At 34.1% G+C, this 25,685-nt stretch overlaps 2 protein-coding genes across 4 annotated transcripts; both read left to right on the top strand.

Moving 5' to 3' along the window:
* Positions 1 to 3,276: 3,276 nt before the first annotated feature.
* Positions 3,277 to 5,114, top strand: LOC136064564 (7-deoxyloganetin glucosyltransferase-like). Its single transcript, XM_065766467.1, has 2 exons — positions 3,277 to 3,877; positions 3,978 to 5,114. The coding sequence occupies exons 1-2, from the start codon at positions 3,292 to 3,294 to the stop codon at positions 4,916 to 4,918; spliced, it is 1,527 nt and encodes a 508-aa protein (XP_065622539.1). The 5' UTR covers positions 3,277 to 3,291; the 3' UTR covers positions 4,919 to 5,114.
* Positions 5,115 to 20,690: 15,576 nt separating this feature from the next.
* LOC112004890 (uncharacterized) lies at positions 20,691 to 24,936 on the top strand. 3 transcript variants are annotated; one of them, XR_002882149.2, is made up of 5 exons: positions 20,691 to 21,177; positions 21,692 to 21,770; positions 22,368 to 22,436; positions 24,317 to 24,478; positions 24,596 to 24,936. XR_002882149.2 is itself a non-coding variant. In XM_024037128.2 (4 exons), exons 1-4 carry the CDS (start codon positions 20,843 to 20,845, stop codon positions 24,422 to 24,424), a joined length of 591 nt encoding a protein of 196 aa, XP_023892896.1. In that variant the 5' UTR covers positions 20,692 to 20,842; the 3' UTR covers positions 24,425 to 24,936. The 3 variants fall into 3 exon arrangements, 1 of the variants encoding a protein (XP_023892896.1); XR_002882148.2 differs by having other exon boundaries at positions 24,575 to 24,936; XM_024037128.2 differs by having other exon boundaries at positions 20,692 to 21,177; positions 24,317 to 24,936.
* Positions 24,937 to 25,685: the final 749 nt, after the last annotated feature.

Raw genomic sequence — 25,685 nt, 5'->3', positions numbered from 1 at the left:
GGTTTATAATACATTATTTAACTAGAATATAACTATAAAATGACTTAACATTTGTAGTTATAGACTAGGTTTTAACCAGCGGACACTAGACACATATAATCAATGTAAGATAAACATCCTTTTTTTTAGTAAACATTAATATTTATTAGAACACACACGAAAATATTAATTTTAGTGCTTTAAATCAGATTTACAATACATTATTTGTGATTTTTGTTGTTGTGCTAAATTTTTTGGGCTTGCTAAATTTTTTTATAGATGAGTTCCATAAATTTTTTTTATGGCCTTCTAGAGTGCTAATAATATTGTTAGGAGGGGCTAAGTTAAATTTTATTGAATCAAATTGCTGAAATTAATATATATATATATATACTATTTTTATACTAAATTTTTGGAATAAATTTGGGGACCCATGCCCATCAATAGCTCCGTCCCTGTCTCTAACCAATCTGATCGTAGACTAGGTGAAGCATTTGGCCCATACGTGGCCAAGTGGCGTTCCCTAATAATCAAATTGGAACCTAAGAGCATCCACATCCCAATCCTATATCTCATCCTATTTTACCATCTCAAAAATTTACTTTTTCAATTATACCATACCATTTACAATACACCCAGCATTCCAAAATTCTATTTCTTATCCCATTTTATTTAAATATTCTATTTTATTCTTTTTTTTTTTTTTTTTTCCCTTTTTCTATTTCTCTTCCTCTCTTTCTCCCTCATTACCGGTTTCAACCCAGCCACACACACACACACACACACACACACACAGCCAAACCCATCACCACATACACACACACACATGGCAACCCCACCTCCACGGCTCCACCATCATCAATCACCACACCACCACCAAACCAACTAATCCGCACCGATCAATCACCACGCCACCACTGCACCGATCAACCACCACACCACCACCACACTCGATCAACCACCACGCTGAACCCAAACCCACACCGCCACACTCGATCAACCAATCCGCACCGATCAACCACCACGCCACCACCGCACCGATCAACCAATCTGCACCGATCAACCACCACACCACCACCACACTCGATCAACCACCACGCCGAACCCAAACCCACACCACCACACTCGATCAACCAATCCGCACCGATCAACCACCACGCCACCACCGCACCGATCAACCAATCTGCACCGATCAACCACCACACCACCACCACACTCGATCAACCACCACGCCGAACCAAACCCACACCACCACGCCGAACCCAAACCCACACCGCCACACTCGATCAACCAATCCGCACCGATCAACCACCACACTCGATCGCATCCGTCAGCCAACCGATCTGCACCGAGAAAGAGAGAAGGAAGAGAGCAGACAAAGCACAAAAGCTATGGGTTTTGGGTCTGAAGAGAGAAGGATGAGAGAAGAGTAAACGAGAGAGAGAGTGATATCATTATTTAATAAAAATAGGAGGGAGCTCCGATCTAGAAGCCTCGCCACCACGCCGATCTGGCTTGGTGATTCGGCGTGGGCTTCAATCTGGCACAGACAAAAGAGAGAAGATTGACAATGGCGAGAGAGAGAGGGGATGAGAAAGAGAGAAGGAAGAGAGAGAAAAGAAAGAGATAAAATGAGAGAGGAGAGAGAAACTACCCGGTAAAAAAGCATTAAAAAATTATTTTTTTTTTACAACCCAGCTACAGTGCCATCTTACATTTGAGATGGCACTGTAGCAAAATCCCAAATTTTTTTTAGCATTTGAGATATGGCATTCCCATTGCTGATGGATTTTGGGGCTTAAATGCCAAATGTTCTTAACATTTGGCATTTAGAAACCCAAATGCTGATGCTCTAATGAAAGGTACTACATTTATTACTTTTTCTGGCTCCACATTTATTATTTTTTAGAAGTGGATACTACAATTATTACTTGATATTTGATAGATATGCAAGTTATAACAAATAAGTAGCTCTGTACTTTGCCATTTTGTATTGAATCCACAAGCTATATATATATATATATTAATTACTAATTAATTATCCTTCTTTTTATAAGATAAAATTTTTACTCTAATCTAATCTAAGTGTATATGTATGTTAAACTTCCTTTTGGAGACTTGAATCTCAGCTCTTACCCCCACACCCTACAAGCACTTATACTTGTGGAGTGATCACCGCACCAAAGGTGCGCGGTGATTTATCCCATCCTTGAATTTCCTTGTCTTACGGTGATAGGTTGATAGTCATTTTATTTCACAACAATTTGCAATTAATGATTTAGTCTGACAATTAATATTACTAGCATGTAACTTATGCAAACGCATAGATGCATTTAAAAGTTAAACATAATTTTTATTATAAAAATATAAATAATTAGTCAAATTATTAAAAAAAAAAAAAAAGCATGTAACACATTCATATCACATACGTTCCTATATATATATATATATATATATTACTTACACTCGCACAAAAAAATAATAAATAAGTACATAAACATACAGATATGAAATAAATAAATATTTTTTTTAAAAGCAATGTTTATTACACACTCTTTTACATAATAGTACACATATGTAAAATTTGAACTAAAATCATGACTTCAAGTCACAATTTTCAACTAGTCTTAATAGGACAATCTTGCTATTAGAGACTTGCAAGGGAAAGGAAATTTAAAGCAAGCTTAGCCTATGCTAAATAACCATTGCTAGCTAACCTCTAGTAAATCATTTAACGTTGAATCCCATCCCAATCTTATTGGACATACTCAAAACAAGGCCAATCCACTGGCAGCTAGACTCAGCCATGCCCATACCCATACCCATGCCCAAGCCCAACGACAAGGATAATAATGGTGATTGTGATTAACCAAGAGAGAGGAATAGATTTTATGTTAATTGGTATGGTTAGAAATAATGAAAAAATGTATTGTATTTTTCAAGTAATAAAACATATATGAGTATTTTTATTAGGAGGTACAGTATGCAGTATAATTATGTGTGCTACATAAAATGACTATGATATTTCTATTAAAAAAAAATTAGACGACTAAGACGGGCCTAAAGCCCATAGCCTATTGCGAACAAAAGTGATTCTAACATAATGTCGAGTTGGACATGATAATGTTTGATTCGACCATACACCTAATCGTCAAGGAAATTAAAGAGAATGATAGTTGGTCCAAAGTCCAGAGGTCGTCTTTGCTTGTAGCCAAAATTGTACCCAAATGGCTACTATATTAAAGAAGTGGGTCAGTGGACCACTTTACAAATTTAAAAGTTGACAGAAATATTCAGTATTTACTATTTAAGATGAAATTGGGTCAGTTTAGATACACATATACAAAAATGCATATGCGCACACACATAACAGAAAAGAAAATGGATATGAAGACAGTTGTAGCAGATAAGCCTCATGTAGTTTGTATTCCATTCCCAGCTCAAAGCCACATAAAGGCAATGCTAAAGTTTTCAAAGCTTCTCCGCCATAGAGGTTTTCACGTAACCTTTGTTAACACTGAGTTTAATCACCAACGTTTTCTGAAAACTTATGGTCCTAACTCCTTAGATGGCTTGTCTGACTTTCAATTCAAAACTATTCCAGACAGCCTCCCTCCCATGGATCCCGATGCCACCCAAGACCTTCATTCTCTTTGTGATTCCATTATGAAAAACCTTTTAGCTCCATTTTCTCACCTACTTTCAAAACTCAACAATGCAACATCTAACATTCCTCCAGTGACTTGTATTATCTCAGATGGTTTCATGCCCTTCACCGTTACGGCTGCTCAGGAACTCAAAGTCCCTATTGTAATGTGCTTCTCTATGGCTGCTTGCAGTGTAATGAGTTATATGTGTTTTCCTGCCCTCAAGGACAAAGGTGTCATACCACTTAAAGGTAAAAAAGAATGCAAAACCCTATAAAATTTTTGCATTATTTTATTAATATCGATCACATATTTTTGAGCTAAAAACATTCGTTAATCTTTATCTTGTAGATGAAAGCTATTTAACAAATGGGTATCTAGACACTGTTATAGATTGGATTCCAGGTATGAGAGACATTTGTCTAAAGGATCTTCCAAGCAATCTTCGAACCATAGATCCAAATGATATTATCCTTAATCTTTTGATCGAAACAGCAAAGAGAGCCCTTGAAGCTTCAAAAGTTATTGTTCAAACATTCAACGTGTTAGAGCAAGAAGTTTTGGATGCTCTCTCAACCATGTTTTCTCATGTATATGCCATTGGTCCTCTCCAACCACTACTCAATCAATTGCCCAATGACCCTTTGGAATCAATTGGGTATAGTTTATGGAAGGAAGAAACTCATTGCCTCAATTGGCTTAATTCTAAGGCACCTAACTCAGTGTTATATGTGAATTTTGGTAGTGTAACTGTTATGACATCATTACAGTTAATTGAGTTTGGTTGGGGACTTGCAAATAGTAAACAACCTTTTTTGTGGGTGATTAGGCCTGATTTAGTTGTTGGAGAATCCGGGACTTTGCCACTTGAATTTGAGATAGAAACTAAAGAAAGATCTCTAATAATTAGTTGGTGCCCCCAAGAAGAAGTACTAAACCACCCTTCAGTTGGAGGGTTCTTAACACATTGTGGGTGGAATTCAATTATTGAAAGTTTGTGTGCTGGAGTGCCAATACTTTGTTGTCCATTCATTGCAGATCAACAAACAACTTGCAAGTATACTTGCAATGAATGGGGCATTGGCATGGAGATCAATAATGATGTCAAGAGAGAAGAAGTGGAGAAGAATGTAAGAGAGTTGATGGAAGGAGACAAGGGTAAAAAAATGAAGAAAAAGGCCTTGGAGTGGAAAAAATTGGCCGAAGATGCAACTGATCCACTTGGTTCTTCATCCATCAATTTAAATAATCTTGTGAGTGAAGTGCTTTTATCAAAAGGCCAAATGTTTTAGGGAAATAATGATAATAATAATAAAATGTCTTGTGTTGTATTTGTTCAATTTGTTTGTCTTCTCTTTGTTCTTCTCCCTTTCTTCTTTTCTTCTTCTTCTTTTCGTCTCCAGCATGAGACACCCATGATGATGATGGCTTATTTTCACGTCCACTGTAATCCACTGTTGATACAACCATGCCTGGATTTCCATCACACCGACGCCAAGCACACATTAAGGAAAAAAATAAAAAATAAAAATAAAAATCCAACTAACGTAGCCAGCCAAATCACCCAAGTTAAAACACATCGACCCCACCACCAACGGGCCATCAAAAGACCCATAAAAACTTAGCTAATTGAAGCTTCGGGTTGTTGTGTTGTAAGATGCTAATTATACCATTTCGTTTCAATATTGTTTTAGGTTTAAGTTCAGATATAATCTTAGAATCGAAGTTATAGAAATTAACTGGATTCTTTGTTAGGTTGCTTTTAGAAATTGGACAATAAGAATTATTATTATTTTTTTTTTTGGTGAATTTATTATGCAAACTTTTAGGAGAAAAAAAACACTTTTTTTAATTCCAATATTTTGGGTGTTTTATTTTAGTTTATATATTTTGAAAATTTTAATTTAATTCTTGAGTTTTTCAATAAATTTTCATTTTGGATCTTATTGTAATCTCTGTGACAACAAAAACAGAAACAAAAACCACGTTACCATTTTAATGAATAAAAAAATTCCACATAAAAAAAATTAAAACAAAAAACAATAACAACAATGGACACAACTTTTTTTTTTCTCAAAAAAAGAAAAAAAAAACTTATTTTACAATTTATTGAAATATCAAGCTATGAGTAGTATATCATACTTTCAGATGGCTATATCACATATATCATATTTACTGTACATCAGAAATAATATGTGGCATTTGCAACTATTAAAAAAATTTGGTAGCACAAAACTTTGTGAGAAAAAAGAGAGAGAAGGAGAAAGAAATGATGTTTAATGGTGTCACCTCAACTAAAGAATGGTATATTAGGTCATATAAGATGTTGCATCAGCAGTTCATTTACCATGTTGTTATAAAAAAAAAATTAAAAAAAAAATATATTAACGAATTGACTAAATTATTACCTTTTAAATCTTTTTAAGACCAATCTTTTTAAGGGCTAAAATTGAATTTACCATATATTTCAAGAACTAAAAATATAATTTACCCAAAAAACACAATTAAATTAAAATGAATCATGACACTTTTTTAAAAAATATATATAGATACGATAGAATTTTAATATATGATGTTCTTTACATGATAGTTGTATTTTATTATCAAGGCAAGACACCAATCGATTTTTTGTACAAGCAAGGTTTTGAACTCCATATTTATTTATTCAATGACAAAAAATTTTACTAGTTGAACTATCTGAAACCTACTATTAGAACACTTATTATACATCCAAAGTTATAGTTTACCATGAGACAATGATGGGATTAAGATTTTACTCAAATTTGTCCTAAGAGCACTAAATTGAATTGATCACGTTTCTAGTTTCTTAAAATAATTAAAGAAAAATTTCTAAAATTATTTTAAGGGAGATATCTCTAAAATATGTGGCCTTGCTTTATCATGGAATCAGTGCTTGAAAGTTGAAACCATGTCAAATAAATAACCTAGAATTTGAAATTCACTTACAACCACTAAATTTCAACTTGGGTATCTCCAAATACCGATGAACATAAACTTTATGGTTAGTTTGGATTGAGAGGAAGGGATAGAGAGTAGAGTAGAATTGAGTTGCCCTTAATCCAAATTGACCATTAAAGTCTTTGGTTGATTTTAAGTGAATTAATTAATTTGATCCAATTAATATATTATTATTCAATATAATCATGGGTTAATTATCACAAGCATGTCACAATATAAAAAGCAATAAACCATATAGTAATTAACACAGAATATAGTGATGAACTGAAAAACTTGTTAGGTTATAAGGAATTAAGAACTAATGTATTAGAACTTCAATTTGTAATGTTGGCAAATCATGATCAAAACGTTTTAGTCTTATTTAGACTTGCTTAAAGTGTATTTATATGTAAAGTTGGAATCGAGTGTTCTACAAGATTTACTATATAAATATGTCTAGCTCGATCGATCGAAAATTAGGCTCGATCAATTGAAAGTGGTGCAGATTGTTTTTCTGCAAAATTTTTCCAACTCAGCCCAAGCCCGTTTGACATGTAAGGTTTTAGGTTTTGTCTTAAGTATAAAAGAGAAAATTCTAACCGCGTTTTGAGGTTGTTCTTTATGCTGTGTGTGTGAATCTTTTGTGAGATCTAAAGGTGTTTGCCTTCACACATACTTAGGGTTATCATGAACCAAGACTATGTCAAGAACTTGATGATCGTTTCAGTTGTTGATTCAAGAGCTTAAAGATATACAAGCAGGAGTGCTTGTGCTTGTTGGGAATCCAAGAAAGAAGTAGTCTGTGGATTCAAAGCTATCACGTGGTTGTGATAGTAAGTTTCCTACTCAAGGTAGCAATAGGATGTTAGTGGTCTAAGTCGCTATTGTGTAAATTTTAATTCTTTCATAGTAGATTCAGTTTACCTTGAGGATAGCTATATAAATCCTCCCCATGTTTTTTATTAGTTTGGTTTTCCTAGGTCATCATATCTTTGTGTTCTTTATTTTTTTGCACTTTACATTGATATGATATATATATGTGTTAACCTAGATCTGATAATTTGAATAAGTAATCACTTGGCTAATTAACTAGGTTAATCTGGTTGTGTTTTAAAGGGTCTAAAAACGTACAAGTGGTATCAGAGCAGGTAGCTCTCTTGTTGTAAATCTTTTGATCTAAGAGTAGATCCTTGACCCTAGTTGTCACCCTAGTTGTCATGGAACACGGACACTCTCTTGTTATTACACCTCACTATGATGGGAATAATTATACTTATTAGAAAGTAAGGATAAGTAAGGATGAAAGCATTCTTGAAATCTATTGATGAGAAAGTTGGGAACTCCGTTGAATATGGATGGAAGAAGCTCATTACTCCTGTGAGTGAGTGGCAAACTTCTCAGAAAGAAGCAACTGCTTTTAATAGCAAGGCTATGAATGCTATCTTTAATGCTGTTTCTATGGAGGAATTTAAGAGAATCTCTAATGTTGAGTTTGCTCATATTGCTTGGAATATCCTTCACACTGTGCATGAAGGCACAAAGGCAGTTAAAATCAATAAGTTGCAGCAATTAAAAACTAGATTTGAAAGTATTAGTATGTCTGATGATGAATCTTTTGATGAATTCTATGCTAAACTTAATGGCGTTGTTAATTCTGCATATAATTTAGGTAAAATCTATGATCAACCTAAAATTTTTAGGAAGATTCTTTGATCTTTGACTGAAGATTTTAGACCCAAAGTGACTGCCATCATAGAAAACAAGGATGTGGACTCCATCCTTGTTGATGAACTTGTAGGATCTCTTTAGTCCTATGAGTTGGACCTACCTAAGACTAGCAAATCCAAATTAATGGCTCTTAAGTCTGTTGATGATGTTGATGTGAATAGATTTGATGATGAGCTCTCTGTTACAACGATTGTCTATCTTGTTAAGAACTTTAGAAATTTTCTTAGGAACAACAACAGAAGAGTAAGAGGTAAGAACAATGTTGAACCTAGAAATTTTAGGAGGAATGATCCCACTAAGGTGAACAACGCTGAAAAGGCTAAAAAGAAAGTAAGTCAACCTTCCAATAATTCTATGAGTCAACAATGTTTTCGGTGTCAAGGGTATGGTCATGTGAGATCTGAATGCCTAATATTCTTGAGGTCTAAGGATAAAACTATGGCTGTAACCCTTAGTGATGATGAAGTTTTTGACAATGAGTCTGGCAGTGATGAGAATGGAAATTTCATTACTTTCACTGCTATTTCTGTAATTAATGAAAGTGTTACTATTAAAGAGAACCCTTCTGATGGGGAACTCTCTGAGGATGCAGATTTACAAGAAGCCTACAATAAACTTTACAAAGTTGCTGCAAAGGATGCTATGATTGTTAATTTAGGCTTAAAGAAAATTGCATCTCTTGAACTTGAAAAGAAAAATTTGCTTGTGAAACTGTTTGATACTAATAAATTGTTGAATAATGTGAAAACTGAGAACATGCTTTTACTTGATAAAATTAAGAATTTGGAACTTGAATTAACTGTTGCTAGAGAACAATCTAATAGGTCTACAAGCTCCAAACTTCTGTGCCTGAAACTAGTTCCACAAATTTTGTTCCTTCTTCTGAACCCCCTATGAGTGAGGTTGTTAAACCCTCTATGAGTGAGGCTGCTAAATTTGTAAAAGTTACACCTCTTAGGAAGATTAGGGCTGATCTTCAAGAGTCTAAACCTAAGGCTTCTAACCCTCCTAAGGGCAAGTTACATGATAAGCCTGCATGTGTTTGTTATTTTTGTAGAAAGCTTGGACACATTCGTCCAAACTATTTTAAGTTGCAAGCTGCTAAGCGAGCGAATAAGCCAAAAGTACTTGTACCTCAAGCATAAGATCTTATGGTACTTATTGATGAGTTGGTAAAAGCTTTAAATTTTTATTCCAATTCTAGAGTTGCTTAGAATTCTAATGTGAATAATAACTCCAATACTAGAGTTGCATCTAAAAAATTTTGGATGCAAAAGACTAATCTAATTGAGTTTTTCTGACATGATCTTTGTGCTTCATCACTCTACTCTTTGTAACCATTGTTCTTTGTTGTTTTTGTTTCCTTTGTTCTTCTAGGATTTGTATTGCATAACATTCATACATTTCATTCTAGGATTGTTTTTCTTTTTGTTTTAAAAAAAAAAAAGAAAAAAAAAAGGTAGGTAGCAAAATGTTTTTTGCAATATTTTTCTTGGTTTTGAAATCAAGGTTGGCCAATTTATTTTTACATAACATGTTTATGTACTTTTTTTTAGCTTTGATAAGCTTATTTCTTGCACTTTACTAGTTTGAGCTTTGTAGTGCATGTTGTGTGGGAGTTATTTATAGTTTTTAATCACATGATCTTGATCTTGAAGTCACATACATTTGATTGACAGACTTGAACTTATTGAGAAAAGTATAAATAATCATCTCACCACTGTTTACTAGCTAATCATAAACACCTTAATGCATATCGTAAGATTTTGTACTCGAAAAAGTGTAGTACATGCACAAAAAGAACATAAGGTGTAGCTTTGATTTAAATGCTAAAATTGATGTGTACATTATTAGGCTATTATAACTTTAAATCAAATAAAATTAGTGTGTACATTATACTGGCTATCTTTAATAATTTTCTGATTAAATAAAATTGGTATGTACATTATGAGGCAAATCAAGAAACTTATATGATTGCAAGCTTTTATTCTAGGAGATGTGGGAGTTATATGATTTAACTCTTTAGGTAATAGTCTCTTTCAAATTTATGTGATGAATTTTGTAGAGATTGTGGTTGATTAATATTCACATTTCACCTCATATGTATCTCAAGCTTTTGCTAGTTGTACATATTATACAAGTTATTCTTTACTAAACTTTATACATGTTATTCTATGTGATTTTGGTTTGGCCAACCAAGTTTGAAAATTCCTTGAGTTTTATGCAAAACATGTTTGTTGTTTGAGAATTTAAAGATAATTGATTGAAAATCTTATTTTTGGGAAAACTGGGTTCAATACAAGTGTTTTTTGAAGAGCATTTCATCTCATACTCATGTATTTTATTCATAAAATACTGTGCTTTGAGGAGTTTCTACATAAAATTGCTCTTTTTAAAAAAATATATATGTTTTCCAAATTTTCAATCAATCGAATCTGTTTTTCGACCGATCGAAGTTGCAATTAAATTTTTGGTTTGAATCTGATTGTTTTGGTCGTTGCTTGATTGGTTTTGGATCAATCGAATGTAATTTTTGATCAATCGAATATAATTTTTGATCAATCGAAAATCGCATAGAGAGTTTTTTAAAACTTTGAGTTTTTACGTGTTCATCACTTTTTCAAAACTTTTCAAACTCTATTCTCTCTCACTTCGATCGGTCAAGGAGTCAAAGCAAAATTTTGTCATTTTCCTCCGAATCTTTTACAAGGTTTTTGTCATTTAAGGCCGGTAAGACCTTATTGCCCCTCATTTTTCATTTATTTTCAGCTTTCATGCATTTTTGTCATGCATTTGGGGATATTTTCAAACCTAAGGGAATTTGGGATTTTTGTTGTTTTAGGTCTTTTCTTTCAAAATTGGTCATTGGGTTTTTGTTATGGGATGTTATTAAACTATTCCTTGGTGCTTAATTTGATCAATTTGTTGATTTAGGAAGATTTGAAATTTCTAGGGCTTGAAACTACCCGAATTGGGGATTTTGTTCAATTGAGCTTAATTTGATGAAATTGGCTTGTTAGATTGATTCAATTGATCATTATAATGTGTTATCTCTCTTGTGTAATGGTCATTTGATCAATTTTTGGTTTTTGTGAAAATGGGCTTTTCAAATTTGGGGGTTTTTAATGTAAACTCTATGCCCAAGCCAATTTTGTGATCTTGTAGTCTACTTTTGGTTTTTCTATTTTTCTTTATCTCTATCTCTTTTGTGCCTGTCCCTTTGATCCTTAGTATCATGCCTAGGAAGACTAGAGCTAATAGGTCTGCCCCCTCACCCTTTACTCCTACCTTTGAGAGTGGTAGATTTCTGAGTGAGAAACATCAAGAGACCTATGAAAAGTTGAACCTTCGTAAGAATATTTGGGCTGAGAGAAAGGTTTTGTTAGATGAGTTAGATGGTGAGATACGGAGAAACTTCGAGCGTATGGATTGGCTTCTTCTGTTGGATATTGATCATCCTCCTCCGGCTACCTTGATCAGAGAGTTCTACTCGAACCTCTTTGTCCACGCCTATGATTCCAACACTCTTGTAAGGAGTTGGATGCGGGGTGATGAGTACACTATTACTCCTTTAGTAGTAGCTAATGCTCTAGGGGTGACACTAGTCCAGCATCCTGTCTATCCTTATGATGAGTCTCCACCCCTTGATGACATTATGTCATTTATTATTAGTACTACTATCCAGTGGGGTTCTGATCCTCAGATCACCTCTCACGAGTTGACCAAGACTCATTATCTCTTTTTTTTGGATTTCTTTTCATTCCATCTGGCCCATCTCTCATTTGCATACCATTCCTATAGAGACGTGCATTTTTATATACTCTTGTTACTAATGCTCCTATGAGCTTTCCTTATTTTTTTCATTTGTTCTTTGATTGAGGTTCATAAGAGTAGTTCTACTGCTCATGCTCTTTTCTTTCCGGTTTTTATTCATCGAATTCTTTTGCATTTAAGATTAGAGCACTTTCCCACATCTGAGCCTGTCCATATAGTTGCTCCCATAAGTGCCACCTTACTTAGGCAGAAGGCTGCTCAGATGAAAGCGAGCTCTAAACATCCTAGGATTGAGTCTTCCAGTGTCGCAGCTCCTCATCCCTCTTCTATAGGTGATACTTCTGCTGAGGCATCTGTCAATCCTACTTCCACTGCTACTGTTCCCCCAGCTTCTACTTCAGATGATTCAGACATTCGTCGTATGTTGGAGACTATCATGACCGTTTAGGCGGCTCATGATTAGATTTTGGTAGACATGCTTGATAAGTTTTGCGCTTTGCAAGTGGATTTGGAGCATTTTAGACGGTCGCCTCTGCCACCTCCTTTTGATGATGAGTTTTGATTGCCCTTTGGCAATTCTTCACAAAAAGGGAGAGTACATTTGTAAAGGAGATTTTGTTGTTAGGGGGAGATTTTTTGTGTTTTGGAGCTGTGGAGCTATAGATTGTATTTAGTTGCTTCATTCTGTATTTATCTTTTTGGCTCATGATGTATTTTGTTTGGGTTGTTCATGATAGGGGGAGATACATTGATTGTATATGTTTCTTGTTTCACATTATTTATTAATTTATATTTATGAGGTTATTCATGATATATGTCTTTATTTTGTATTATGTGAAATCAAGAAGTTATTTTGTTTTACTTGTATTTTCCACACATGCGTTTATGCATTTGTTGAATGTTTTAGGAAATATACATGTTGATTCAATTGTGTTGCTTTATACACTTGCAACTAATAGATAGTAGTTAGGTTGAATTTGTTATGTTGGGCTATGTTTTTGTAATGGGCTGTTTTTATGTAAACTATGAGCATTTTCTTAAGTTTGTGTTTTGTTACGGATTGCCAAATGGGGAGTTTGTTAGGTTCTAAGGAATTAGGAACTAATGTATTAGAACTTCAATTTGTAATGTTGGCAAACCATGATCAAAACGTTTTAGTCTTGTTTAGACTTGCTTAAAGTGTATTTATATGTAAAATTGGAATCGAGTGTTCTATATGATTTACTGTGCAAATCTGTCTGGCTCAATCGATCAAAAATTAGGCTTGATCGATCGAAAGTCGTGCAAATTGTTTTTCAGCAGAATTTTCCCAACTCAGCCCAAGCCTGTTTGCCATGTAGGGTTTTAGATTTTGTCTTAAGTATAAAAGGGAAAACCCTAGCTACGTTTTAAGGTTGTTCTTTATGCTCTATGTGTGAATCTTTTGTGAGATCTAAAGGTGTTTTCCTTCACACATACTTAGGGTTATCAAGAATCAAGACTATGTCAAGAACTTAATGATCATTTTAGTTGCTGATTCAAGAGCTTAAAGATATACAAGCAGGAGTGCTTGTGCTTGCTAGGAATCCAAGAAAGAAGTAATTCGTAGACTCGAAGCTATCACGTGGTCATGGTAGTAAGTTTCCTACTCAAGGTAGCAATAGGATGTTAGTGGTCTAAGTCACTATTGTGTAAACTTCAATTCTTTTATAGTGAATTCAATTTACCTTGAGGATATCTAAGTTAAATCTTCCCCAAGTTTTTTACCGGTTTGGTTTTCCTGGGTCATCATATCTTTGTGTTCTTTATTTTCCGCACTTTACGTTGGTATGATATATTTGTGTTAACCTAGATCTGATAATTTGAGTAAATAATCACTTAGCTAATTAACTAGGTTAATCTTGTTGTGTTTTAAGGGGTCTAAAAACGTACAAAACTGATAGGCAATCTCCAAAAGAAAAACCATTATTAGTGCAATCTCTTACATTTAGTAGGATATGTTTAATACTCTTAACGAAGATTATAGACGAGTAAATGTTTGTGAAAAATAGAGACTTAAAGAAGGGACTTCAACTTTATCAACATAGGAGTGGTTCCCCGTAAAAGAGTTTTCTCTTTTGAATATTACTAAACCAAGAAAATCACATGGGGACAATGGTGCTAATAACGTGTATTTCATAAAAGGTTGTGGACGTTCTTATGTGTATGTTGAAGCAAGCCACCATTAATTCTTTTGAAGTCTTGAAGCAACTATACTAAAGGGAGGTTTAAGTTGACAGAGACCTTCCTTTAATTATGCATGATAGAGTGTCAACTAACTTTGTAAATGAGAGTGTGTATTACAAGTAACTAGTGGGGGATTGTTGAAATATTTTGTATATCCAAGTAAGTTGTAATATCTTATCAAAGCAAATATATATATATATATATAGTAAGTTGTAATATAAGTTTGATCCCACTTTGGTAGTGGAAGAATATTTTTTTAATCCCACTTTGGAAGTGGACGAGTGTTTTATCTCTTTAGAAGAGAGGGGGATAAGCAATAGAAAAATCAAGTGGAAAATGTATTTGTGACTTCATTGGATTTTAGCCTCACATTAGGTCATCCGAATGTTAAGCGAATGTAGTTAATGTTTTTGTTTGTTTCCGTTTGATAGTTTTATTGTTTTCACTTGAAATTAGGTCGACCAAATTTCAAGGGAGATTATGTGAAATTGTGGTTTCTGCAGAATTTATGGCCAAGAGTTGCATCACTTGATATTCACTTGTTTGTAAACGTTGGGAAAATGTTTCTAATAGTTTTCCAACAATTATAACACTTTATTTTTTTACTTTTCATGGTTTATATGTATTGTTTAAATTCCAACTATTAACATATTGATTTATCAAAAAATATAAGATATTCTCTGAGTTTTTACTAAAATTGCTATTTGTAGAACGCAATTGTGTCTTGAGACAAATTTGCAGTAATCCCTTAGTAACTCAAATGTATGGACAAATATTATATAAGGAAAACGACTTCATTGTATCTCCAAGCCATTAATTTTTTTTTTTGGGGTTAATTGCTGTTAACATTGTGGTTTGGCCGTTTTTAACTAAGCCTACCAGTAGTTTGAAATTTATCAATGATTCTCATGTAGCCAACCTATCTCTCATACTCCTAAAGAAACATGAGACACAAGACAACAATTATCTCAAGTATCTACTTAGGCAACATCCATTTTTGTATTATTACTTTTCTTATGACATTAACATGAAGCTTTGGATATATTTTGCAATCTGAAACTGATAGAGCTCCAAAACAGGTACTAAGGGCTAATGAAGTGTTCCTAACTGGAAGCGGTGGATTAAGGCCTCTCACAAAGGGTGTGATATTCTCAACTTGAGGCAATGTCAATGGCAAGGGTAAAGGTAAGGTCCAGGGCAAGGGCAAAGTCATTGAAAAATGAAACATTTGATTTTGTTTTTTGTATTGTTTTTTGTCAATGTGCATGACTGCTAGTGGCAGTGCACATGTTGGTCTTTTCATAGACAAAAGTTGTATAATTATTATGTTGTGTATTTATGTGTCTTAGGGGAAAAAAACCACTTGTTATTATTAGGTTGGTTTGGATAAGTGGCATACATAAATAATTATGTGTTGGTTAGTTTGGAGAAGTGACAATACTTGTTTTTTGTATTTGGAATTATGGGAGAAGAATTTAGTTATTGTTGTGAAATTTTAAAGTACTTGCAAGTGTACGAACCATACCAAAATATAGTTTGACAAGAACGAAGTCGAACCTACAGGAACTTGAATGAATATAGAAAAATTAATTAAACCTTAACCAAATTAATCCTAATCTAGTTTAATATAAATTGATTGTTTGCAATTAAATATACTAAGAAAATAATTAAACTAAGTAAAGATATAATATAAAGCAGTAAAGAGATGCAAACAATCTAGAGCAATGAATTAAGGTTTTGGAATCTGCCTTATTAATTCATATCAGTGAATATTTATAATTATTAATTTTTCTTAACTACTGCATGATAATCTAGAAATCAATCTTACTATCATGGAAAATATTCTCATTAAAATCCATGTTTTAAAAATCAAAAACATGTTCTTCTTCACTTCTTAAGCATCAAATCAAATCATCAATTGTATCCGTTGACAAATAAATCACAGAAGATATCCAATTTTATAATCAAGAAATAATAAACCAAGCATTCAATTAATTAAGATGAATCCTAAATTATGAGAAAAACATGATTGAACTCAAATCTAGAATCCCATCTTAGCCAATTGATATGAAGTAAGAACAATTTAAATCATTAAAGAACAACTATTGTGGGAAAAATCAAATCACATAAATATTACTAATAATCCTTAACAAGGTTTCATCCTTAACCCTAATTATAAATTTAGCTACTCATGGTAATTGAAATAAAACACAAGAATAAAATACTAAACATTAAACTAACAAATAATATAGAGAAAGAAATAGTCACAATGCTATTATAGAGAAAAGCTACAAAGAAGCCACATGCGGCACTGCCACTTGTTCCAATTTTTTGTTTAGCATCTCAACCCTAGCACTAGCCTCAGCCTCTGAATTTTGCCCTAAAGAGCCTTTAAATAGGTCAAGGAATTCTATTACAAGTTGAATTCCCATTTGGAGAAAATCCTAGATTTTTAGGCTTCACTTAACATACAATTTTGGCACATTTAACATCAAAATTCGGACTTTTGGTAAATTACAAAATTGTATCCCTTTAAGTTAAATTTCCAACCCAACTTGAATCATCTCAATTGGACATTTGAGTCGAAAGTTATGCCAAAAATACTAATTGATGTGTAGGCTAGAATCCTAATCTAAATTTGACTTGGATTCAGTGCAAATTTCCTTTGATTCCTTGCTTCAATTGGACTTAAATTTAATTGGGTTGGACTTCTTTAACTTCATCATGGCCCTTGTAAAAATAAAGTCCACAAGCTTTTTTCTTTGCACAAATTAATTTATTTAATTCCATTTTTCTACAAAAGACAAATTCACGCAATAAGATTCAATGAAGCACAAAATTGATTATTCAACAATATTCCAAAACCAAATATAAAATGCATGAATTAACTCAAAATAAGTATGACAATGCTTTCTAATAATGATATAAATATGCAAAATTAAACTATTATTAATGTACATCAGCTATGGCAAACGAGCTTGGGCCTATAGGCCTAAAGGGCCAAAATAAAGGAGAAACCTTGGGCCTGCCAAATTGTGCCTAACTAAAAGCAAGCCCTAATGGCCTTCTCCAATGGAGGAGATTCTAAAAGGGAAGAAACAATCATCATGAATTTCGAGAAGAGCAATCCAATGAGGATATGTTCCTTTGAAGGTATCTGAGGAGTATCCCATCCTTGGAGGCATGCATGAAATCTACGAAATCCACCCAATGCCCATAACACAGACAAGGATTCAGGCAAGCTAGAAGGTAGATAAGACTAAAAGTTTGAAGAATGAAGCTTCTAGAGGAAGCAACCATCCCCTCCACATTTAATCCGCCTCACCTGTCAGCAGTGCCACATTTATGGTTGAATAACACAAAAGACTAGTGCTAGACAACCTATTTTCCACCATCTCTACCTCAAAAGAAGGGGGAAATAAAGGATGGGACAAGTATCACTCCACTTCCATATCCGCCCTATAGGTGGATGGTGGGAAGAATGCCTTCATAAGTATAAATAGGGATGGATCCCCCCCCCCCCCCACCACCCCCANTTGAATAATTTAGTCCCTAAGCTTTTTTTTTTTTTTTTTTTTGGACTCATGCAAGCATTATTTGTCATTATTATTAAGTGGTCTCCACTTTTGTCAAACATATTGTGTGATGTTGCTATTATATGTATGAATTAAAAGACAATTTTGATGTAGATATAGTTATGTATATTGATATACTTTTGTTGCTAGTATCTGTTAGGGTCATATTTTCTATGTAATTGGTTAATCCTTAGACAAAACGCACTTTACTTGTAGTTCGGTAAATCTAAGTTGGGTTTAATATATCAAGAAGTATGTTGTTCAAACATATCAAGTGGTATCATTAAATACATGAAGGTTGATCCAAGAAACAAGTGAAAAAAAGCCGTTTCATTAAGTCTCAACAAAATCTCAACAGATGCTGCTATCAAAGTTTAATGGAGAAGCTCAACACAAGCTCAATTTATTGAGATCTACGATTTCAAAATTTTCAAATCTGAAATTTGGCCCATGATGACTTGGATGATTAGGGTTTCTTTTCTTACAACCCCAGTCATATATAAGGCTTATTTTAAAAGTCATCAAACACAAAAACAGAAACCTAGAACTCATATACTCTATGTGAAGCTACTATGTTTGTACGTCTTAGAATTTTGTAACCAAGTGCTTCCTGATCTTCATCGTTTAAGAAGTGAAGAACTTTGCTGCCAACAGCAATCAATCAAGTTTCTAGAGTTAGTCACGTATTGGGATTCGTGCAAAAGAATTAATCACAGATTAGAGATTTGTGCAACAAAGGAAAGAAGGCTACTACAATATCAAATTCAATTGGGTGTTGAAGCAAAGGTTCAACTGTATGTTGGTATTTTGGGATAGGCCAATGTAGTGGTAAAATTTCTCATACTTGTAACCTCTTAATTATTGATTAGTGGATTCTTGGGAGTGATGACCTTAAATTCACCCAATAGGGTTTTTGCCTTACGAAAGGTTTTTCCCATTTATCAACAAATCTCCGTGTCAATTTAATTTTCACTGCATTTAGTTTATTTGGTGATTTGTTGGTGCCTCCACGATTTGCATGTAATTTGACCTAATTAATCAACTTGGGTAATTAAATTAATTAACTAAGGTCAATCTATCTTAAACCAACAATATCTATATGAATGAAATGATACTTTTGATGTTGATATACTTTGTTTGTTTCAATGTGCATAAACTTATGCTTTTTTAAAGTTGGATATTGCGTACTCTAATCAATTACAAAAAATATTGCCAAGTGATTGTGAATGGTCAAAATAGAGATACTTTATTCAATTACAAAATATTGTTAAATAAATGGCATACACTACATATTATCTCCAAGCCATTAAAGCTTGTCCCAAGAAAAATGACATACATTACATACTACCCAAAATTACACAACAATGACAACATCTTGCTTTAAAGCAGACTTAATGGCTTCAATCCAACTTTTCACACCCTACCAGAAAACACAAAGGAAAAAGCAAATAGGACTCATGACACAACAAGTGCAACCCTATAGTTGTGTACTTTCTCTTGAGCTATCCTTTCTTTTACCCTAAATTTTTATTCCCTTCGCTTGGCTACTAGTTCCCTCCCCCTTACTTCTTCTTCAATTGCACAAGATATTATTTCCTTCTTAGTAGCTATTTTTTCTCTCTCATTAGCTATTTTTTTCTTCTCATTCGCATGCTTTGCCTCATTCTCCAACCTCCTAAATTTTGCATGGACAATTGGTGCAACTTCAAACCCACACTTACAAGTTTCATTGTTAACTACTTAAAGTATTAACAAGTAGGTTCATCATCCTGCAAACAAAATCAAACGTTTCAAACATACTATGAGTTTTTAAATCAAGATCAATTTAAACAAACCTAATTGTTACTCACCACATTATAATAGCAACAACCATAAAACCTCCTCCCAAAATTTCTCAATGTTAAAGTTGTCTGCAACTGACAATGCTCACTAAAACATAAACAATGAGTGGAACTCGAGTAAAAACTTGATGAAGACATGGTGAGATATCCAACAACCTGAAACCCTAAGTACAAACATCAAACATTACCCATGGACACTTAAATAGCAAAAATTGTTGGACAACATCAAGAACTATTCAAATAAACCCTAGAAAAAGTGCTGTACTTGTTAGATCCGTGAGATTGGCAACTTGTGTATATCTTTTTGCTCGCAATCAGTAGAGGAATCCTATTTTTGTGTCAATCGAATGAGATAAAGAGTAAAGGGATTTGGGTTTGAAGATTTAGGGAGTCTAAGATAAGAGAGAGAGAGAGAGAGAGAGAGAGAGAGAGAGAGAGAATTTGTTGTTCTAATTGTATTTCTATTTTTGGGTTATATAGTAAGGGTGATTTTGTAATGGAAATGGGAGAGGTGGGTTAGGGTTGTCTAACAAAGGGCAACTCATTTGGGTTAAGTGATAAAATGAACCAAATTCATTCTTTGGCAATGCTATTACAACTATGATGGTTGCTACCATTTTTTTTCAAAAATATCCAATTAACTCTCTTATCATGAAGGTCACTTAACTTTGTTCAAAATTCTCCCTTTTTTCCTTCTTTCGATCTCCATCTCTCGCTATGACTTATCTATTATTTACTACCCAAAAACTCTTTTAAGCATATCACTATCATGATGAGACGTTTGTAGTCAAGACAAGATGTTGAAACAAAGTAAAGGACTTGAACAAGCAAGAATGAAGAAACCTCCAAATGGATTAAATTTGATATTTTCAAATTCTTGACAGTAGCTTATATTAAGCCAAACCTCAACGGTGGAATTTTGTATTTTATCTTAGTTCAGATAAATTTTTGGAAGGTCTTTGTAAATTTCAAAAAAAAAAAAAAAAAAAAAAACAAAAATGGGTCTTATCTTAAATGAATTTACCAATCTACCCGGTCTACGACCCTGCCTTCGTAGCATCAGACTACAGTTACAGTTAACAGACCAAACCACCACAGTCTGCGACTGTCACTGATAAATCCTCAAAACTCAGTTATGGCTATCACCACCTTATTCTACCCTCCAAAACTCAGCTTTCCTCACAGACCCACAAGACAAGTTTCTTCTTCTACCCCACATTCAAAGACCCAAACCCAAATTCAGACCCGTACCCGGAATTCCATCAATCACGGTACCATCCAGAATCCGAAGACCACCATGGCCGCTGCTCTGTTAGGAGCTGGTTTGACCTTGACCCTCGTGGGACCCACCTCAGCTGCGGAGTTACCGTCCTTGCTGCTGCTGGGTTCTACTTCTATGCAACTCAGTGAGCCCACCAATGCTCTGTCCTTGCCCACCTGGGCTATACACGTGTCCAGTGTGGTTGAATGGTACTCTTTATTATTGGGTGTTGTTGCTTTCAATTTCGTAGATTTTGTCTTAATTTTGATTTCTATGAACTTGTTTGGTCAGAAAATGATGGAAAAGAAAAAAGAAAGTCTATTTCAATGTATTGAGGTTTGTGTTTTTTGTGGTCTCATTCCTAAAGATGAACTAAATGTGAGTTAACTGAGTCAAATAGTTCTATTAGGCTTTATTTTTTGTAATGAAAATTTTGATATTTTAAGATACAGAAGTAGTTCTATTTAGGCTTTTGTAGGAGGGAATTTTGTTATGAAAATTCTGATATTTTAAGATATTGAATTCAAGAACTATCTTCAAGTTACTTCAAGTTTTCCTGCTAAGAAAAAGAAAACACAGTATATTAAATGTGACTTTAGATATGATAGAATGGAAGAAAATAATATATGTGGCTGACCCTTGTTGGTTGTTGTTGTTGTTGGGAAAATTGTGTTTTATTTGGATGAGATTCACTGATGGTAGACTTTTTTTGTTTGTTTAAAGGATTACAGCAATGGCTTTGGTGTGGCAATATGGGGAGCAATCTGGGTATGAGTCTTGGAAAGGACTCTCCTGGGGTATGGTGAGTTTTTCTTCCGATTCTTGCAAATTCTTAGTAGCCACTTAGATTATGATAGACATTAAGTGATTTTGTACTTGTTGTATGAACAATTTGTCTTTGATGAAGTTTGACATTGTGATGATAATATCTATGATGTGCTTTTTTCAATCAGTTTATATTCCAAACATATATTGATGGCGTTTAATGAAAGGCCATGCTAATATTTTAGTGTCATGAAGGATATAACATTGAGTGTTTTGTTGTTATTTTTGCTGTTGCTGAAGCTTTGGTACTCAGCTCAACTCAACAAGGTCTTAATCTAATAACATGAATAGAATTAAACTTAGAATAGTTTCTGTGAGGAACAAAGTGGATGGATTCCAATTCATATGCATATCACAGTTGGGATGATTTTACTCAGAGGACATCCAAATTGGCCCAATTTTAGTATAACTAATCAAATGTAGGGATTTGATCTGTGTGACTCCTTTATCCTTATGAAACATGCTTTTTGTTTTATTATCATCAAGCAAATCTTTCTTCTTTTTCCAAATTTTAACTCACACTTGTTTCTTTTATAGATTCATTAGTTATACGATTGACAATTGATTGGTTCAGGTACCCCTTCTTGGTGGAGCATTTTGTGCATGCACTTGGCATTTCTTTTATAATTCTGAGTCTCTTGAGGTAAGAAAGGGTTACATAATTTGACAATTATTAGGTACAAAAGGATATAATTGAAACTGAGGAACATATTATTACTGTTGAATTAGTGTTATGCAATACTTAGATTCTGATGATTGATGAACAGGAATTGAACTCTTAGACATACATCAGCCTGATAGAAAAATATGTGAAACTTTTGTGGATATATATTGTGAGCTTAAGAATAGCTGTTGATTCACTCTGTGGGTTTATTTCACTCCCTCTTCCACATCACCGATTCCTAACATGCAGTGACTTACATAGATTGCGAGTATATGTGTTCTGGCACAAGTTGTTGCACCAGCAAGGTATTTGCAACTTGTACCTGAAGTGAAGATAACCCTACTTAAAAGTAATTTTGAAATTGTAAAGTTGTGATTTATAACTAATTTGTGTTGGCTTTAATTTCATGCCAAATTTGATTGCAATTCTGTTCAATCTTTTGTACTCTGTATGTTATGTGGGATTTTATTGTAAGAGTTGTGTATGAGAGAGAATGTGAAGACTCAAGACTCATTGAAGATCAAAGATGTTTTCGCGGGTAGCTCACAAGAAGCCTTCATGCGAAGTGAAGCATATGCCTAGCACTTGATTGGAATACAAAAAGTCATGACAGATGGTACTGCTGGTTTTCACGAGTGTCTCGCAGGTAAGGCCTTCCCCTGCGAGATACCCACGAAACATTCTGTTTTGTCAAATTGTCATATCTGTTACACCAGGTCTCTACCCATATTATATATACCCACATTACCTATATATTGAGAGGAGTGCTTTTAAGAGAGAAAACTCTATCCATTACCCTTGAGAGTGAGAGATTGTCATACCCATAATTCTCTATACAATCCAATGTGGTTTTCCTCAACTCCTACCTCTCAATTTTCAAATCTTTGAGAGGTTGATAGCCCAAACATTTACTACACCCATCCTGAGTGTAAAGTGAGGTTTTAGTGCTGTTGGGAAGCATTAGAAGAAGCCATTTGTTTGGTAGATGCAATCGGGCTGAATTATGTGATCCGGAGAGTTAGAGAAGACAAGACTTCGTTAAGTCAATTGGTAGCAGGAGCTTGAAGGACTCAAATACATGGGGTAAACTAGACTTGGAGGGTCTTTTGTTATTCGTGTACTCCAACTCATTCTCTAGTGAATTGATTTACCTCTTGGAGGGCGGCAGAGAGATTTTTCGCTGAGTTCTTCGGTTTCCTCTTTGACAACACATTGGCGTGTTTATCTTGTGTTTGCATTCTTCTTCCTTACTCTTTTAACTTTCATTTTACTACTGTGATTTGATAAATATGGCTTAGAGTAGTTATATTGTTTATTTGCTCGCATTTACTCTATTCCGCACTTGGTTTAAGTTAGAGTAAAATCAACCAAGCCATAATTTTAATTTGGGAGTTTAAACAGCTCTTGTGTTTTCACACAAATTCGAGCTTTCAGAAATAACCAACTTCGTTTAATGGCCGCACTTATAATTATGTTATAACCAAGCCTACCTAAGAAATTTGCACATGGGTTTGAGTTTGGTGAGTTTGTGTATTTTGCAAGCTCACTTAGAAATGCTTCCTCTTTGAATTAACACATGGTGCATGCATGCCACAGATTGGAATGAAATTCTTTTTATTGTTTTTGGCATCTGCTTGAGCCATTCTCATTTTGGTTACTCTGTCTATTTAGTCGAATAAGTTCATTATGCCAGGCAATATTTTTATTTAAGCATTCAATGACCATAATCATAAACTCCTGATGTCTTGGACCAATATATTAATTCCAAAATTCATTCCTCCATCTTTTTTCGAATATGATGTGAATGAGATGAGAGATAGAATTTGTAGAATGACTCAGATGTTCTCCTTGGTTTGCAGGTATTAGTGGCTCTTCAGGCGGCACTAACAGTAATAGGTAATGCCACGATGTGTATTGCTGCCTACCGCATATACAAATCATCAGAGAAAAGCTCCAAGAGTCTCTGATGTCTCTCTACCTGCACATAATCAATCTCTCACTGTGTTCTGCCTTCTGGGTTGGTAATATTACTCTTCTTCAAGGGCATTCATCTGGTAAATAGATGTGCTAAGAGAATAGGACCAATCTATAGAATTAGTAATAGTAGTTTTCTTCAGGATGTGTTGCATGTGTGTCAGGAAACTGGACACAAAATGCCGGAAGCTTCCACATTCATGATGAGATCAGATTGACTTAAATAAAATTATGGATATAAGAGGTTTTGCCAAAGCTGGAATGAGTCTCACGGGGCCAGCATATTTTCAGCCAATCTCTAATTTTTTGGAGTTGAATCTATGATCATGTAAGTTCTCCCTATTGTGCCTGGTGAGTTTTGTCAACCAAGTGGATTGACCTAAGCCTCTCTCGTTGGATTAACATGTATATATATACTAAAAATTTTTCAAAGTCTAAACTAATCATTATAGAATCGCCGCATCTGTAGACTTTCAAAATTTTACCATATATGTTTTTTGGGTAAGCTGGTTTACTTTTATGATTGTCGTGTCGATAATTGCTGCTTTGACTGATAAGTATTGCATCTTTTTTGGGAGGGAGCGGGGTTTTGATAAGTAAAGCATCTGATCAGCCTAAATTGGCATGAAATTTCCTTGGTACATACAGGAATGTGAACTCTGTGATGTAGTTCTCACAGCATGCGGGATGCATACATGCTGTAAGAGAAAGGTGTCGGCTATCTCAAAAGAAACTCTTTTTTTTTTTTTTTTAATGACATCAACTATTTAAAAATTGCAATCAAGGGCTCTTGACATGGGAATATTCAAGGACAATGGTGAGAAAAGAACTCCGGATTATAACTAAAACCATGTGGACTTTCATTTGCAATATTTCTCTTCTAAATAACAGATAGAATTTAAACGTTGATCTTCTATTGTTAATAATGGAAAATGCCATCCAAAAAAAAAAAAAAAAAAAAAAGGAAGAAGAAGAAGAAGAAGAAGAAGGGAAGCCTCGTTAATGTCCCGTAACATGTGAACCTTCCTTGTTCAAAGAAAAACCTAGCTGTAATAATTTACTTAATAAACACTTCTCGGTTTTTGATCTGTCTGTTCTTTGAATAGTATCAATTGAAACCTACTCCAATGCGTACAGAATTATGAACTCTTCCACAGCATTGTAGGTAGCTTTCTATTGCACAAAAAATTCAACCCTCTTTACTAATGTTGCTTAATTTCTAGTAGCTTTTCAAAAGGTTTGATTGTTTGGTTT

This window comes from Quercus suber, unplaced genomic scaffold (genome assembly GCF_002906115.3).
Source record: "Quercus suber isolate HL8 unplaced genomic scaffold, Cork oak 2.0 scaffold_707, whole genome shotgun sequence".
Lineage (NCBI taxonomy): Eukaryota > Viridiplantae > Streptophyta > Magnoliopsida > Fagales > Fagaceae > Quercus > Quercus suber.
The sequence above is the reverse complement of the archived record's forward strand: the minus strand, read 5'-3'. Positions and strand labels throughout refer to the sequence as shown.

Excerpts from the sequence above, each read along its gene's own strand:
- LOC136064564 (XM_065766467.1), top strand. The coding sequence starts at position 3,292 with ATGAAATTGGGTCAGTTTAGATACACATATACAAAAATGCATATGCGC. Across the intron at positions 3,878-3,977 it reads AGGTGTCATACCACTTAAAG|ATGAAAGCTATTTAACAAAT; the intron begins GTAAAAAAGAAT and ends TTTATCTTGTAG.
- LOC112004890 (XM_024037128.2), top strand. The coding sequence starts at position 20,843 with ATGGCTATCACCACCTTATTCTACCCTCCAAAACTCAGCTTTCCTCAC. Across the intron at positions 21,178-21,691 it reads GTGTCCAGTGTGGTTGAATG|GATTACAGCAATGGCTTTGG; the intron begins GTACTCTTTATT and ends GTTTGTTTAAAG. Across the intron at positions 22,437-24,316 it reads ATAATTCTGAGTCTCTTGAG|GTATTAGTGGCTCTTCAGGC; the intron begins GTAAGAAAGGGT and ends CTTGGTTTGCAG.